This window comes from Rhipicephalus microplus, chromosome X (genome assembly GCF_043290135.1).
Source record: "Rhipicephalus microplus isolate Deutch F79 chromosome X, USDA_Rmic, whole genome shotgun sequence".
Lineage (NCBI taxonomy): Eukaryota > Metazoa > Arthropoda > Arachnida > Ixodida > Ixodidae > Rhipicephalus > Rhipicephalus microplus.
In genome coordinates, this window is record NC_134710.1 from 272,197,525 (window position 1) to 272,215,387 (window position 17,863).

At 42.4% G+C, this 17,863-nt stretch overlaps 1 protein-coding gene across 6 annotated transcripts in view; it reads right to left on the reverse strand.

Moving 5' to 3' along the window:
• Positions 1-2,790: 2,790 nt before the first annotated feature.
• Positions 2,791-17,863, reverse strand: part of LOC119161498 (torsin-1A-interacting protein 1) — a 51,190-nt gene continuing 36,117 nt past the window's right edge. For 5 of the 6 annotated variants that reach the window (XM_075879145.1, XM_037414010.2, XM_037414007.2 and 2 more), the window contains exon 3: positions 2,791-4,597. In XM_075879145.1, the coding sequence (XP_075735260.1) occupies positions 3,731-4,597 (867 nt within the window). In that variant the 3' untranslated portion in view covers positions 2,791-3,730. Of the gene's footprint in view, positions 4,598-9,120; positions 9,191-17,863 lie in introns of all 6 variants that reach the window. The other variant, XM_075879146.1, reaches the window with a different exon arrangement.

Sequence of the window (17,863 nt, forward strand, 5' to 3'; positions counted from 1 at the left end):
GGCGTCATCAATTCGAGGCAAAGGATAAACATCCTTTCGTGTTATTTTGTTTAGGCGACGATAATCTACGCAAAAGCGTATATTGCCATCCTTCTTTTTAACTAAAACAACTGGCGACGCCCAAGGACTGTTTGACAGTTGAACGACGCCTCGCTTTAGCATGTCACCTACTTGTTCATCGATGATACGGCGTTCAGTTGGCGAAACACGGTATGGTTGCTGCCGTAGTGGTGGGTGATTACCTGTGTCGATCTGGTGGCATACGGTAGATGTGCGACCTAAAGTAGCGCTGTGACTGTCAAAAGATGGTCGAAACTTGTCAAGGAGGCTCAAAAGCTCACACCTCTGTTGTGGGTTTAGGCCTTCGTCGATGACACGGTTGAAAATGTCGGTAGTGGAAGGGTCATTCACGGAACTACAGGAGAGGGCGCTGACTTCCGATGATTCATCAGGAACGTCAAGTGTAGCGATGGTTTCGAATGATTCTATCGAACCAATACATTCGCCTCGAAGTAGCGTAATCGTGAATGGGAACGGATTCTCCACAGGCACGTTGGTCGCACCACCTTGAAGAGTAACGAGAGCGGTTGGGAGCAGTGATAGGTGGCGATGAACGAAAGCAGCGGAAGGCGTGAAGAATGCGGTAGCGTCGACGACGGTGGAACACGACACAGGTGCGAAGACAGTAGCGCGTGGAGGGATTTGGGTGTCGTCACTAATGACCAACTTCGCGTCGGAAGGGCGATCGTGCACTGGTAGCGCATCACCAAGGGGACAAAAGGCGACTTCGGCACGGGCGCAATCAATGACGGCTTGGTGATGGGAGAGAAAATCCCAACCTAAAATGATGTCATGAGAACAGTGCGGGAGTACTACGAACTGGACTGTGTAGGGCACTCCTTGAATTACAAGTCTGGCAGTACACGCGGCCACAGGCTGCACAGGCTGTGCAGTGGCAGTATGAAGACATGAACCCAAGTAAGGCGTTGTCACTTTTTCGAATTGAACGGCAAACTTTTTCGGCGATGACAGAAATTGCGGCACCAGTATCAATAAGGGCAAGCACGGGTACACCTTCAAGAACGGCATTAATTACATTCGGCGGCAAACGAAGAGGGCTTGTGCTTTGCAACGAGGACGCAATTCTTGCCTCGGGAACTGCGTCATTTAGTTTTCCGCGTCGATTGTAGGGGGGTGTCGGCGCATCGGGGAGGGCGAGCGTCGACGTGGAGAAGGAGATCGGCGATCAGGAGCTGGTCGGTGGCTTGGACGAGGAGCGTACAATTCGGGGTCTGGGGTGTATTGAGTGTACGTGTAATCGTTCTCGTATGGACGTAGGTTTTCACGTGAGTGGAGTGGGCGGCGGCGGCACAGACGTGCGACGTGCCCAGGTAGACCACACGAAAAGCAAATCGGTCGGTTGTCGGCAGTGCGCCATTGATTAGGGACTCGGCGAACTGGAGGTCGTGGCGGCTGGGCGGCATAAACAGGAGCAGGCTGTGGAGGCGGCGCTTGGAACGTCTGTGGTCGTGGTCGTGCTGCTGCTTCGGCGTACGTCAATGGTGCATTGACTGGTGGCACCAGCTGCGGAGGAAGGACCTCAGACACTTGATCTCGTATAATAGTCCGTAGAGTAGGGCTAAGCGGTGCACTGCGCTCCGGTAGGCCAGAGATGAGCGAGAGTTGGTGGGCAACTTCTTCGCGCACGAAATCTTTGATCTGCGAGAGGAGGACGGGGTCTTGCGAGGGAGTTAAGCCGGACATCGATTCCTGATGTGGGACAGCACGGCGGGTGACGAGACGTTGCCGGCGGAGCTCATCATAGCTTTGGCAGAGCTCGGTAACTTGGGCGACAGTAGCAGGGCTTTTTGAAATGAGCATCTGGAAAGCGTCCTCGTCAATACCCTTAAAAATATGCTTGATGCGGTCCACCTCTGTCATGTTCACATCGACGCGCTTGCACAAGTCAATGACGTCTTCTATGCAACTTGTAAAGTTCTCACCAGGCAGTTGAGATCTCGACTGAAGGCGCTGCTCCGCACGAAGTTTGCGGACAGAAGGACGACCAAAGACTTCGCTGAACTTTGCTTTGAATGCTGTCCAGGTGGGAACGTCGGTCTCATGGTTCCGAAGCCATAAGTTGGCAATGCCACTGAGGTAAATGCCGACAGTGGCCAGTCTCGTGGCTTCGTCCCATTTGTTCAAGACACTCACGAGTTCGTAAGTAGCCAGCCAGTCGTCGACGTCGTGGTCGTCAGTGCCGCTGAATATGGAAGGATCCCGCTGACGGACCGCGCCGGAGCACACAATGGCCTGGGAAGCCATAGGAGGAGGGCTTGTGGCAGATGCAGTGGTCATGACAGCAGGTACAGTCCGGCTTCGCAACTCCAGGATTGCAAGGAGACCCCGCAAACTCCACCAATTATAATATAGAACAGAGACAGTCAAAACTGTTATCCGAGACCAGGTAGGAGCGTAGGCCTAGCTAGCAAAATCAGCGACAGTCCAGGCCGAGCGTCTCGTGCTTAGCACTGACAATGTGTGTGCCGAGATTTGCATGACCCACTACAATCATCATTACAAAATAAATAAATAAGCAATTGCAGTGAATGAGATATGCAAGCTATTGAAACGGTACTGGATGAGATGGCGATGGGCGCTCACTCATCGCCGACTATCACCGAATCCTTCGCAATGCAGCAACTTAACCAAAGCAAACTTTTATAGCGAATGGCTACGTGCATTAAAAATATGCAATACTTGGTACCCACAAAAGTGTACGACACCTGGTTATATTCTGGTGTTACTATTTTTATTGAAGTGTGCCTTTGCAAAAGCATATAATGCAGTATTAAAAGCATCCCACCGAAATCAAAGAACCTTGTCAAGAAACCAAAATATACATGGCCAAAGCAAGAACAAAGCTGCAAAATGCTAAAAAAAAAAAGAAAGAGACAAACTTTGAGTGCTTGTAATAACAGTTTGCATTATTTACTGAACAATAATATTTCTTAGACACAGCTTGTACAAATAAATGGCACAGCGATTCAGCACCTCACCGGCTACATTAACAGCATCAGTTGCACACTTAAACACAATTTGCCGCAATTACATTAGCTAATCACGTCTTATATGTACAAATTTACAAAAGTAAAATTGAAACACTTCACATTTGTGGGGATAAAACAGCCTAGCCAACTTTCACCTGCTGGTTATTGTCAAAACATAACATTTGCATGCTACTATCCATAAGGTCCTTGTGACTACAAATTCAGCTTTTGCCAGCAGGTATGTTTACCAAATTTGTAATTGGCAAAATAACACACAAAATTAGGCTTATGCAGCAACTGCCACCATGCAAAAATTTCAACCTGAGAGGATGGGAAGACGGCCCCCAATATGAAAAGCATCACTTTTTCTCATGTCCTGCGAAATGGCCACCACTACACCATGCAACCCTTCAGCTGGTAACTCACATTAATGGGGAGATCATTATAGCATGTTATCATGGAGTATTTAAACAGGTATGCAGGAAAATGTTTTTTGGGTGTTTCTTGCTTCAAATGTGCGTGAAAAATGTTACCGAATTTCACTATGAGCACTTTCCTCGGCAGCAAAAGAGGCCGCACCGATGTTCCTCTGTATGTCACTAGCTTTTCACATTTCATTCAAGGCTTAAAAGTCATCACAGTCATCAGATCGGAAATGGTACTTGCTTCAGCAAAGTTTTCTAGCTGGGTGATACACATAATGAAGAGTCTTCTCGTACTAACACAACATTGCCAGTCACCCTACTTATGATGGCATGCCGCTGGTTAGTGTCCATAGACTCCCAAGCATTGTTAAGTGCATTCTCAGCAAGACGATCATACTCTTTTCTCTCCCTTTGGCCAGACACATCTTCATGCCTTGTGAAGACTGTTAGGATGTATGTCACATTTTTGTACAAAGCATTTTCTTGGTCACACAAGGGATGCAGCATCATTGCTGCATCAGGGTTCCACTGTTCTAGGTGTGACGCAACTATAATGTGCCGTTGCCGCATCTCTACCACTTCTTTGCAACGATTCTCAATAATGTGTCTTGCAACATCTTCAGACACTGACAACTCGTCAGCAGCAATAGTTCCATAGTCTCCACCATCATCAAAAGTGTACGACAACGCAGTTGCTACCTGTTGAGAAAGACATGTTGCAAAACGTTCATTCTTAACAGATGCGAGGAACGTGATTACAGCTGGACCTGTATAAACACCAGTGTCATTAATCATATCCATAACAGAGCTACGTATGATCTGCCAATTATATTCAGGCTGCGCTGCAAAATTGTCTTTGAGCTTACGAAGATGTTCTCGCAATGTTCCAAGGCGCTTATCAGCGTATGACACATGCACTGGCTGTTCGCTGAACCGGTACTGCACAACTAGTATGAGTGCACAGATGACAGAAATTATACAAAAATAATAGAGTGCCTTCTGGTTCTGGAGTGGTGGCTCTTTCTTGCGTCTCGATGGTGAAGGAGTTCTGGGGATAGACAGCCTTCTTTTATAGTCTCGGAGTTCAGGATATATTTTCTCCGTACGATATGGCTTGTGCACCTAGAAGGAAATATTTAAAAAGGTTGTTTCGAATGCAGTGATCTCTACAAGAGTATACACGTGCACCATGTGCACACCGAATACGCATATGTAAAGCATGTCACAGCATGAACATACGTCTACTTATCAAAATCAAACTAGCCCGCTCCACTTATCCTTTAAATTTGTGAACACAAGGTCTCACTAAAGCTGTCGTTCTGACAAGCAAACTTGTCTTCTTCAACGCTTCAACTGAAGAAGAAAAGTCTGCTTGTTGATGTGTCGGCTCCAGAGACACTCTGTGTACACGAATTCCCATCTCTTCAAACTCCCATATTCCCCTGAACTGCATTTTTATGGGGTTAAAGTGAATTTGCAGCATGATAGTGGCATCACAGCCATGAGGCTTAGTTGGTCACATTTGACATAGTACAACCTGTTAGCAAATCAAATAATGGCACATTTTTAGAACAAAATCATGAAAAATTTTGACTGCAATTAACGAGATTGAAAAAAAGAATAGCCACGATAAAACCATTTTCAAACTTCGATGATTTGTAAATAATGAGTGTTTCACTCGTTTCAAAACAAAACAGTGCATAGAAAACCCATGATAATTATCTAAAAGAAAGACAAATGCTGAAGTCAATATCCACCAAGTTTTGTTACGTACACTTTAAATTGTCCACAGGAATGAATTCCTGAAATATAGGTATTTTGTGGAGTTCACCATATTAGTGACTTTTCCCTCTCGAGAGTCCTTTAACAGCAAGGGGAAATAAATATTCATAAGATTGAATTTCCCTTGTCCTTTGTTGGAAAGAATTATTGTGAGCAAGATGTGCACAATTTCTTTGCTAGGTGCATTCAATGTTCAGAAATGATGAAATAGTGCAAAGGTATTTTTTAGAACAAAATTATTTTTCACACAACTAACTTTAAATCGTTATTGAGGGTCTAACAGCTATACCTAGAGTAATTTTTATCAAAAAAGAGAATTGTGACCAGAACCTTATGTTCATTCTTATGTGGACACTCACAACTAATTATTCTGTGCCTCCCCCCCCCCCCCCAATACATGACAACTTCGACTTTCATGTCCCACCCCCTACCGGGCATTGTAATCAGTACATTAACCTCTAGTACAGTGTGCAAGCTTACATGATCCCACATGCTGCCATCGATTCACACAAAGCAAAAGTTTATGGCAGGCCACACACACCGATTCCAAAGTCATCATTTATGAGGCACTCGGTGTATGTGTTTGCAGTTAGACAAGGTGGTAACAACGGGCTAAGTTGTACCGTGAGTGGTGGTTTGGCAAGGACATTATTGTAAACTTAATCCATCAAGAGAAAGCAAGAGCGATTTATCTAATCATCATAATTAGCTCAATCAAAAAATGATCTCTGTTGAGTGCGTAGTTAATGGCCTTGAGCTATTAACTGAACTCCACAGCTCTTGCCTGTCTGTCCCTATGGCCACTAAAATTATAATGCTAACTTCACCTGCCATTTTTTTTTTCTCTAAAAGACAATGAAAATGACATCTTAGTGCACACACAGCACAAGTTCTGTGATTTTTGTCAGAATGTAACATGTTTCATCTCATGCAGCTTGCAACTATTCGTGCAGCTATAACTGTACCCACATGCAAAATTCTTTGGGCTGATTGTGCATAGATACAGATAATGTATCTTGTCATGTTATATTGGCAGGTAGCACCTCTGCACCATGAAAGTTTCTTTAAAGGTTTCCTAGTTTCAACAATGACAATAATGCCACATGCTTACATAACACTTTCATTGGCTACCTACACTGCAAGTTAAATGTTCAAGTTAAATTTACCAGAAGGTGAGAAAAAGCTCTAAAGCCGAAGGTATATACAAAGGCATTTTTAAGGCCCAGGATCGAAAAAACGGGCCAGCATGTGTCACATCAAAATACAAATATCTAGAAATTTTAGTTCATTTTCACAAGGCAGTTATATGGTGAAATTTTGAAGCCCAGCCCCACGTGCGTCCACATGATAACAAATAGTGTTGAACCTCAAGACACAAGATTAACTACTCCTAGGTATCTCAGTTATGTGACAGCAGCAGCTTTCAAGAAATTAAACAAGATTAAGTGTGCCACCACAACTGCTTCACATCAAAGTAAAGACCAGGAGCGTAGAAGATATATTGCAATCCCTTACTATCAAAAAGTGTCACATAACTTTAGTAATGTCGTACGATGATATGGTGCATTTCCATCCCGAAAAAAAATGGTTCATTTGAATGCACACATAATAATTAAGATTGATAGGTCACCTATCAAGAACCTTTTGTTCGCTGTGGTCAAACAAAATGGTTTCCCAGCTTTTGCAGTGTAGTCTACAGCTTTCATACATACAGATGTGTCTATATTGGACAAATGAACCGCTGCATTAATATTTGTTCACGGTATGTTGGCACCTTTCTGGAAATCTTTGATCAAAACTGATAACTTTGTGTTTGCCCTATAAAGGGCTGTTTAAGAAAACACTTCAAGCCTGTTAGGGAAGAAAAATGCAACTAATCATAACTTTAATTTTGGAAATTACCCAAATATTCCCATCACACCAATGGTGATAACTGCAGAATGTCTCATACAAAATCGCTTGGCAGTGATGTAGCTGTGCTATCAGGCTCTGCAATGAACTGTAATATTTGCATTGTTGTCCCTATTAAGCCTAGTATGGGCAAAAAACCCAAAATAGAGTAACTTCAGATGATTGAATTTAAATCAAAACCTTATACCATTAAAAGTTATTGATGGTTCTCGATTATCCTAGTTCAGTGCATAGACTGATGTTTTATACGAAGCATGGGAAGTTTCATTGAAAAATATTGGATCATTCAAAAGTTACGACTTTGGGTGCCAAAAAATTTATCTATTCATCACACCTTATAGAGCCTGGTACGACATTAAGTAAGGGGGGCAAGTGCAAAGTAAACACAGAAAAATACATCAGTAAATATAAGAAAAAATAAAAAAAAAGTGTACAGTAAAATAAGAGAAAAATGATGCACTGCAAAAATACACTGAAAAAAAACTGAAGAAACCAAAAACACGTACGTATATATAATATCTATACAGTGCAAAGCATGTTCAAACAGAGCAATAGCATTTTTATTTAATGAAAACATGATGCACTTGGCACATTCTAACAAAAAAAAAGTGCAGGAAGATTTTCCAAAAAAAAATAAATGGTGACATGATGCTATTTAAAAAAATGTTTATGCAACCGATCAAGAAATGCCCGATGATTACTATTAGATGCAATTTCATCCAGAAGATCATTCCATAAAACAATGGCTCGGGGATGTGCTCATGAATTGGAAGCGTTAGTTCGTCCACTTATGTGTTTAATGCTATATAGATTATGTAAGCGGCGTGATATGCATGTGGGCTCTTCCAATGGAAAGGGAGATGGTCTGATGCTGTAGTAATATTTATGGAACAATAATTAAAGAGCAATGGAACGACGTACATTTAATGGCACAAGCGTGATGTCATGTTTGATCTGCGTTATACAAGAATGGGGACTGTAGTTGGAGGTAATGAAACGAGCAGCTCTGTTTTGTACTGACTCAAGCTTGTTACTTAGGTAGATTTGATGAGGAGACCACAATGATGAAGCGTATTCTAACTGCGGACAAACAATGGTTTCATAGGCGAGTTGTCTTACATTTCTTGGAGAGTTCCTCAAGTTCTGGCACAGGTATCCAAGTGACCTGGAAGCCTTGACAGTAATGGAGTTGATATGCAGGTCCCATGAAAGATTAGGCTTGAAATGAATGCCTAAATATTTGTACGATGATACCTGGGATACTACTGTGCTATCTATTAGGTATGAGAAATTGGAATTGATGCCCTAGCGGCTGAAAGTGATAACCTTGCATTTATTAAAGTTAAGTCTCATTTGCTACCTTTCATACCCCTTTGTAATAATTGTGAGGTTATTTTGAAGGGTTGAATGATCTCCAGTACTTTTATTTGAACGATAAAGGATACAATCATCCATGAAAAGACGTAGGTTAGAAGATATGCCAGTGGGTAAATTGTTAATCTATATAAGGAACAGTAAAGGGTCAAGGACACTGGCCTGAGGTACGCCTGATGTTATGTCCCAAAAAGAGAGGAGGTGAAAGTGCTAACTGATGCAAACTGCTGATGGAAAGAAAGAAAGTTATGAAGCCATGATAATGTTAAAGAATCTAAACAGAGAGCGGATAATTTCGAGAATAAGCATAAGTGTGCAACGCAGTCACATGGTTCAGAAAAATCCCCAAAAATACAGTCCGTTTGAAGATTCGCATCCATGTTATTGTGCAAGCCAGTCGTGAATTCTAGCAGTTGCACGTCATATGATACCTTTTTTCTAAAACAGTGTTGCCGAGGAAAAGAATAAATTTTTTTCGAGGTGAGTGTAAATATGGGAGGTGATAATGTGCTCAAGTAATATACAACAAATGCATGTTAGCGATACGGGTCGGTAGTTTTGCGGGGAATGTTTATTACCGCTTTTGAAAATGGGGTTGACTTTTCCGATATGCCAGTCGGTGGGTAATAAGTCCGATGATAATGACTGCTGAAAAATACGACAAAAAATTTGATTTGAAATTAGAACCACGTTTTTGAATATTTTGAAAATAATGTTCGTCAACTCCAGAACTGGTAGAGATCTTGAGGTTTTCTATGAGGTTAGCGATCCCTTCAGCGGAGACATCAATCGCACTCGGGTGCTGATATTTAAGGCCAGGAACAATGGGTATGTTGGAATAGTCTTCCTTCGTAAATATCGAAGCAAAATATCTGTTAAAGGCATGCGGGTTTCGCTATCAGGAAGTGGCTGTTGGTCATCGTCATACAATGAAATGTGATCGCTAATGCTATTGGGAGATACAACACGTGAGAAATTTTTTGGATTAGACTTCAAGAGGCAAGGAATATCATGAGAAAAGTATTTTTTTTTTTTTGAAGTTTGAATGGCGCAGCAGTAGTTTTTTAAACATTCGCGATATTTTTTCCAAGCCGTTGAAGTGGGTGCAAGCTTAGCTTTTTTGTACAGACGCTTTTTTTTATAACATTGACGATCCAAATGTATCTTAAACCACGGATTAACTTTATCGTCAGAAAATGACAACCACAAGAACACATCGCTTCACTAAGTTTGTTATGTTTTTGAAAAGCACCCAGTTCTGCTCAACTGTCCCATCCAAAAATGATGGCAAGAATGTCTGCACGAAAAATTCGTTAAGTGTGACATTCATCATCATCATCATCAGCCTGACTACGTCCACTGCAGGACAAAGGCCTCTCCCATGTTCCGCCAGTTAACCCGGTCCTGTGCTTGCTGCTCCCCATTTATACCCGCAAACTTCTTAATCTCATCTGCCCACCTAACCTTCTGTCTCCCCCTAAGCCGCTTCCCTTCTCTGGGAATCCAGTTAGTTACCCTTAATGACCAGCGGTTATCCTGTCTACGTGCTACATGCCCGGCCCATGTCCATTTCTTCTTCTTTATTTTAACTATATCCTTAACCCCCGTTTGTCCCCTAATCCACTCTGCTCTCTTCTTGTCTCTTAAGGTTACACCTACCATTTTTCTTTCCATTGCTCGCTGCGTCGTCCTCAATTTAAGCTGAACCCTCTTTTTGAGTCTCCAGGTTTCTGCTCCGTAGCTAAGTACCGGCAAGATACAGCTGTTATATACCTTCCTCTTGAGGGATAGTGGCAATCTACCTGTCATAATTTGGGAGTGCTTGCCAAATGTGTTACACCCCATTCTTATTCTTCTAGTTACTTTAATCTCGTGGTTCGGCTCTGCGGTTATTACCTGCCCTAAGTAGACATAGTCTTTTACAACTTCAAGTGCATTATTACCTATCTCGAAGCGCTGCTCTTTTCCGAGGTTGTTGTACATTACTTTCGTTTGTGAAGATTAATTTTAAGACCCACCTTTCTGCTCTCCTTGTCTAACTCTTTAATCATGAGTTGCAATTCATCCCCTGAGTTACTCAGCAATGCAATGTCATCGGCGAAGCGCAGGTTACTAAGGTATTCTCCATTAACTCTTATTCCTAACAGTTCCCATTCTAGGCTTCTGAAAACTTCCTGTAAGCACGCGGTAAATAGCATTGGGGAGATTGTGTTCCCCTGCCTTACACCCTTCTTGATTGGTATTCTGTTGCTTTCTTTATGAAGCACTATGGTAGCAGTTGATCCCCTGTAGATTTCTTCCAGAATGTTTATATACACTTCATCTACGCCCTGATTCTGCAGTGTCTGCATGACGGCTGATATTTCTACTGAATTAAATGCCTTCTCGTAATCTATGAAGGCTATGTATAGTGGTTGGTTATACTCTGAACATTTTTCTTTTACCTGATTGATAGTATGAATGTGGTCAATTGTTGAGTAGCCTGTTCGAAATCCTGCTTGTTCCTTTGGTTGATTGAATTCTAATGTTTTCTTTACTCTGTTAGCAATTACCTTTGTAAATAGCTTGTATACTACAGAGAGCAAGCTGATCGGCCTGTAATTCTTCAAGTCCTTGTCATCTCCTTTCTTATGTATTAAGATGATGTTGGCGTTCTTCCAAGACTCTGGTACTCTTCTCGTCAGGAGACACCTCGTAAACAGGGTGGCTAGTTTTTCTAACACAATCTGTCCTCCATCTTTCAGCAGATCTGATGTTACCTGATCCTCACCAGCAGCTTTGCCTCTTTGCATGCTCTCCAAAGCTTTTCTGACTTCTTCTATCATTACTGGTGGGGTGTCATCTGGGTTACTGCTAGTTCTTATAGTATTAAGGTCATGGTTGTCTCGGCTACTGTACAGATCTCTGTAAAACTCCTCCGCTATTTTAACTATCCTATTTATATTGGTAGTTATTTTGCCTTCTTTGTCCCTTAGTGCATACATCCGACTTCTGCCTATCCCAAGTTTCCTCTTCACTGCTTTGACGCTTCCTCCGTTTTTCAAAGCGTGTTCAATTCTCTCCATGTTATACCTTCTTACATCGCATACCTTACGTCTATTAATCAACTTCGAAAGCTCTGCCAGTTCTATTTTGTCTGTTGTACTTGACACTTTCATGATTTGACGCTTCTTAAATAGGTTCTTCGTTTCCTGGGAAAGCTTGCCAGTGCCCTGTCTAACTACCCTGCCTCCAACTTCCACTGCACACTCCGTAATGATACTCGTCAGATTATCATTCATTGTATCTACGCTAAGGTTGGTTTCCTCACTAAGAGCCGAGTACCTGTTCTGCAGCGACACTCTGAATTCCTGTACTTTCCCTCTCAGTGCTAGCTGATTGATTGGCTTCTTGCGTATCAGTTTCTGTCGTTCCTTCTTCAAGTCTAGGCGAATTCGAGACCGTACTATTCTATGGTCACTGCATCGTACCTTGCCAACCACTTCCACATCCTGCACGATTCCTGGGTGTGCACTCATTATAAAGTCTATTTCGTTCTTATTTTTGCCATTAGGGCTCCTCCATGTCCACTTGCGGTTTTCTCGTTTTCAGTAGAAGGTATTCAAAATCCGTAAATTATTGCGTTCTGCGAATTCTACTAGTAGCTCTCCTCTGTCGTTTCTAGTACCGATGCCATAATCTCCTACTTCATACCCTTATAATTCATACCCTTATAATTAGCTTGATTGTAATTGTGGATTTGAGTAGTAGTGCTACCTTGAAATGCATGAAGAATAGCCACTTGTAACTGGATAAACCTATGATCGCTAAAGCTGTCAAGGCACAGCACATCACCAATTGCTTTAGTAGCATTGAAAAAAACAAGGTGGAGAATATTAGGACCACGAGTTGGCTGATTAATTACTTGGAAAAAATTGAAGTCTAAGGAAGGATTATAAGCTCTGTTGCACTGTGTCAAGAAGATGTCAACTGAGACCAATCTATTTGCAGAAAGTTAATGTCTCCAACCAGGTAATTAATCTCGGCGGGACATTTTCGGGTGGCCAAAGTAATGGAACTCCGGAGATCTTCAATGAAAGAATTATTGCAAGCCGGCGGACGGCAGCAGACACCAACCAGTATCTTCGCCGTAGATGTAGAACAGGCGGCCCACACTATTTCAATACAGGAGTCGGTATTCACCAAGAATGACGCCAATCCTTTTTTGATTGCTATAAGAACACCGCCGCCTTTTTTAGCAGCACAATCTTTTCTATATAGGCTGTATTTGTTTGGGTTGGCAAAAACTTCTCTGTTCTTTACATCAGGATGGAGCCATGTTTCTGTGAGTGCAATGATATCGCTATCAGCATCCTCCAAAAAGGAACACAGATCATCACGTTTTGGAAGAAGGCTTCTAATATTAGTAAAAAATAAAGATAATGAATGCGAAGTATTGCTAGTGGGTCTACGTATTGCCAGAGTTTTTTTTTTCTGGTCTAGCTATCTAACAGATGCTATAACAGAGTCCGTTGCGCTGTCATACACATATGTTTATCGATCTGCAGTTTATCAAAAACCAGCTTGCCTTTCTTATCCCGCATCCTGACAAATTAAAGCAGCTTTCGCCTCGCTAACCTGGTTGCAGCAGAAAAGTCTTCTCCAATAGAATAGGTCGAGCCTTTGAGCTTATGCGCAGATGCTACAATTCGCTGCCTATCCTTGAAGAATGCCAGTGGCAATGATAGGTCTGTGCTTATTAGATGCAAATTTCCCTAATCGATGAACACACTCAAACTGGCTTTCAGTGATAGTAACGCTCAACTGTTGGGAGCAGAAGGTAATTTTCTGCTCTGAATCATTCCATTTTTTTCCTCGTCGTCCTCGAGCCCAAAGAAAAGCAAGTTTCATCGGCGGGACCTGTTCTCGGCGTCATCACATCTTTCTGTAACTTTCATTACTTTTGCAGCTACGTCACACAAGGAAGGATCAAAGCCATTGACCTTAAGTATGGTAAGTGAGTCTATGGTATCTTCCAGCATCAAACATGGCCAGACAACTGCATAACTGCCATATCTGTAGCATGTTGCTTTTATTTGATGCTCTTCAGCTCATTAAGTATTGCTGATTGACCGGTCTCGAGCCTACACACTGTATCTAGTACCAATGAAAGCACATCCTCTTGAGTGTCCTGTGTCTGGGGCGGACCAGGATTTGTCTCTACATCTCCCGCAATTAATAGTAGCAAGGACAAAGCAGTAGAGCAGCACTGTGACACTGACAAAAAGAAGCACTTCATCCTAGTACAGTATTTTGGAGGGCACGACACCACAAACAAATAGTAGTCACTACTTCTAGAACCAGCAGCACCGTCTAGGTAACTAACTTGCACAATAAGGACGGGAAGTTTGAGAAAAATAACTATAAAAGAAGTTTTGAGAAAAACAAGAAAGAAATTTTCCCAACATTTTACATACATCATTGGAAGGCTTTGAGATGCTAGAAACTGCCGGGCTCATAGATGGGACCTTCCTCAGCAGCCACTAGTTTCCAGTTTCGTGGTTTAGAAGCTCTTGGTATTTTTTACTTTGCTTTTCGTTAGCTGCTGACTGGAGGATGGCATACTTTAAGTGAGTGCGATGCCTACCGAGGTAAGCTACTAGGCTGTAGTAGCCAGCATCGAAGTCAGTCTGCTTCAGATATCCCGTATGTCACTATTTCCAATGCTGAACTGACACGTTCAATCATACAGTAAAAAAAAAAAGAGCGCGCAAGCCCACATGGGCATCTTTAGGGACACGTTGACAAAGCATACCATTGAAGCATTAATTTGCATTTTAGGTCTTCCCGCAGGGATATTTATTTTATCAAAACATATTGCCCAAACAGAGGTTTGCACACACAGTTTTCTTTTTGTTTAGGATGTCTTTGTAAAAACCTCCCCTGTGCTTGTATTGTCCTGCGCCTTAAGCTTTCCTCGGTTGCAGACACACCAACATTTTACACTTTGCGGTTCGGCCTTTGTTTACCTTGAAACTTAGCCATATATTTTTTTTTTGGTAAGACAACGATCCAGGACAATGAAGTGATGAAAAGATAGCATCCCAATGTTAGTATAACACGTAGATGCAGTATAAACACAGTGTCATTTTGTGTGCCCCAACACAGCAATTAGTGTGATTTGAATATAATATGGCCACGATTAGCATTGCTCAATCATATATGCATACTTCACCACAAAGCAATCTAAATCAATCCTGCGAATTCCGGCACAAACATAAGTTTGTTTCACTGATTGAAAAGTAGGTTTCGTTCTCACAAATTATCAGTTTTACTTTCAAGGAGGTCTACCAGTAGTTGTAAAAACCAACAGAACTGTCATACACAACCAAATAGAGATGTCATTTTTGCTGCAGAAAAATTCAGAATGTCTGTATATTCTTAAAATATTTAAAGTAGAAGTTAGCTTTTTTTGAAAAAAAAAAAAACTTTTTCAAGGGTGGCAACATACCTTAAAGGGCCAGTAAACAGCCCTGAGGTCCAAAAATTATTTAAAAGAGATATATATGCAGTTTTTCTTTGTGAACATGCTGCCGCAAGAATTTTGCGAATACGTGCTATATTAAGGGAGTTACAGGGATTAGAACATCGGTCTAAGCTGGTTTCAAAATTTCGCGCCGCCTCGCCCCCCTTCTCCCTTCTATGAAGGGGAAGGCGTAGCCCATTGTCGTGACTCTGCCCACTTCGGCAACGTGACACCACGTCAGCAATTAACGTCATCGGCGAACTCGATCAGTCGCAACGCACTTCCGCTTGCTGCAAAGCGTGGTTGTTTATTTACCGTTTGCCGCGCTAGCCACGGGTCAACCGTGAAAGTGCGGTTGTTGACCACAAACAATCAGGTTCAACGTACGCCGCTGGATGGCCGATTCGCTTCAGCCATGCAGTGCACAGGGCCCCATCGTGAGGCACCCGGTGCCGATGCTTCTCCCCTGCCTGGTCGCTCAATTTGTAGCCGACGACAGACAGACAGATGAACTTTATTTGAGTCCTGGGAAGAAGGTTCTCAAGAACCCACCGAGGGCTGCACCCGCCACGGGGTCGGGTACCAAAGGTTCCCGATCGCTTCACAGGCTCCTTGAACCGCCCGGAGTTGTTTCGCAAGTTGTGGACTTGCGATACATTCTAAAACGTCTGTCTCGCTTAAACAGAGCAACACTTTTTACCAGTGTTGCTCATGCCAAGGGCGAAGTACGCTCGTCCGTGCACACAGGCGCTGTAGTTGAGCGAGGAGTGTACACGTGCACACGAGAACTGCGAGGCTGGTTCTTTCCCCACAGTGCCAAGAAACAAGGGGCAGTTCCCTAGCTGTGGGTGGGAACAAGAACTGACGTTGACTTCACTACTGTTTTCTCATACCCGATTTAGACCAATCGACGAGCTGTTTAGGCAAGCTGCGTGCTACGTCTTGTCGCTGAGCGCCGAGTTGACGTCACTGCACGTGCAAGGGGGTCGGTCAGGCATAGAAAAGATGCGTGGGAATTGTTTTTCGAAATAGAGGCTCTGCGCAATGCGCTGCGCTGTAATATTCAGAAAACGTGATCGCTGCGGTCTAATCTACAATTTGACGAGCTTGTATGGGGGGTGTAAAAAAAAAAGTCGGAGCCTGTTTACTGGCCCTTTAAAGAACATTCCACAAACTGTGCATCTGTTTATTCCCACATGGCTAAGCGCTGTAGGGAGTGTGAAAAGAGGAAAAAGAGCACGAGCCTCCCACTTTTAAAAGAGCGAAGGTTTTATATCGGCACGAGAACTGCAATAAATGAAATCTTTGAGGCTTATGTAATGAAGAAAACAGGCAAATGAGCCAGTGATCTGCCATTGCAATATCTAGATACATAACAGTGATTGATGCATTCAAGCAGGCTTGTTTGGCCAATGAGCTCATGTTTTTTATGTTCACTTTATCAATATTATCATTCACACAATAAAATTAATTTGTTTGTTTGCACACACATGGCCACCATTTCCAGAAATTGAAGTCACATTCTTGAGCTACCAGCAGTGCAGCTTAGCTGTTAAGACACCACACCAGATAAAATTACAACCATTAGTATTTAGCTCTTCATTGACACACTTCATTCCACGAGAATAGTACATGAAAATATTATGATCAAATGCAGACTTCTGCTTAAAATACTTCCTTTTAAGGTAACAGAGTGATGACATGAAGGGGGGAAAGAGAAAAGGAACGAGAGGTTGAGTGAGGTCAAGTTCACTTTAGCTCTAAACCTGAACGTTTAAAAAAGGACATCTGCAAGTTTTCTGGTTCTCATTTTTTAAATTCATTGGGGAACCCATACAATTAAAACTATGTCCTGTAGTTCCTTGTACGAACTAACACAATATATTTTGAAGCATGCTCAGAATGTGTGAGCCGCTGTGCACAGCACATCTTCTACTACGGTACGATTTTTTCGCTGTTCTCAGAATATAAAAAAAGGCTGACAAAATCTGAAAAAATGCGCAGGTACATCCTTTTCAGTCTCTGTGACCCCATCAAGAACCATTTGTTCGGGCAAGTGCAACTAATTCTGAAGCAAATATTTTTTTACCTTCAACTTGAGTTTTTAACATGGAGGGTGTTACTCTACGTAGGCTTAGCAAGATAGAGCTCCATTTCGGAAATCTGTGATGCACGGTGGGTTTGAAAATGGCGTTTTTCAGCAAATGCCAACTTCTTTGTCCTCACAGAGGGTAATGAAGTGTTTCTTGAGGTTTTTGTAGTTTCGGTTTGCCCAGTATGCATGACAGCACTATTGAAGTGTCTCCAATAAAGTTGTCCTCAATTTTTAGGCGTAAGCTGTGTTGTAAATTGTGGTTAACAGTGGTTTAAATGGCATGTCGTTGATTAAGATGTGTGGGTTTTAGGACCATACAATCGCTGACAGGGAAGCATCGGACTGAAAAAGAAATGAAGGAACTCCAGTTCCAGAGCAACACAGATCTTTCACATTCTGATGATCCCGAGTTTATTTGCAACAATGCTTACAATGGCAGTAATGTGGTGTCCGAGAGTGAATGCAGTAACAACAAACAAGGTAGCTCAATTTGCATGACGCCAGGAACAAGGGGTCCAATGACAGGAAAGAGGACAACAGGGTTCATAATTTTAAAATAATTTTAGTAATCAAATATGTGTTGTCAAGCACAAAGGCGAATCAGCCGTGGTACCATCAAATGCACAGGCCAAAAGGTTCCAGTGACAGGTGGTGGAACGATTGAAAGAAAGTGAATCTGCTAAACATGGTTGCTCAACAAGTCAACGGCTGTGGTCAAATT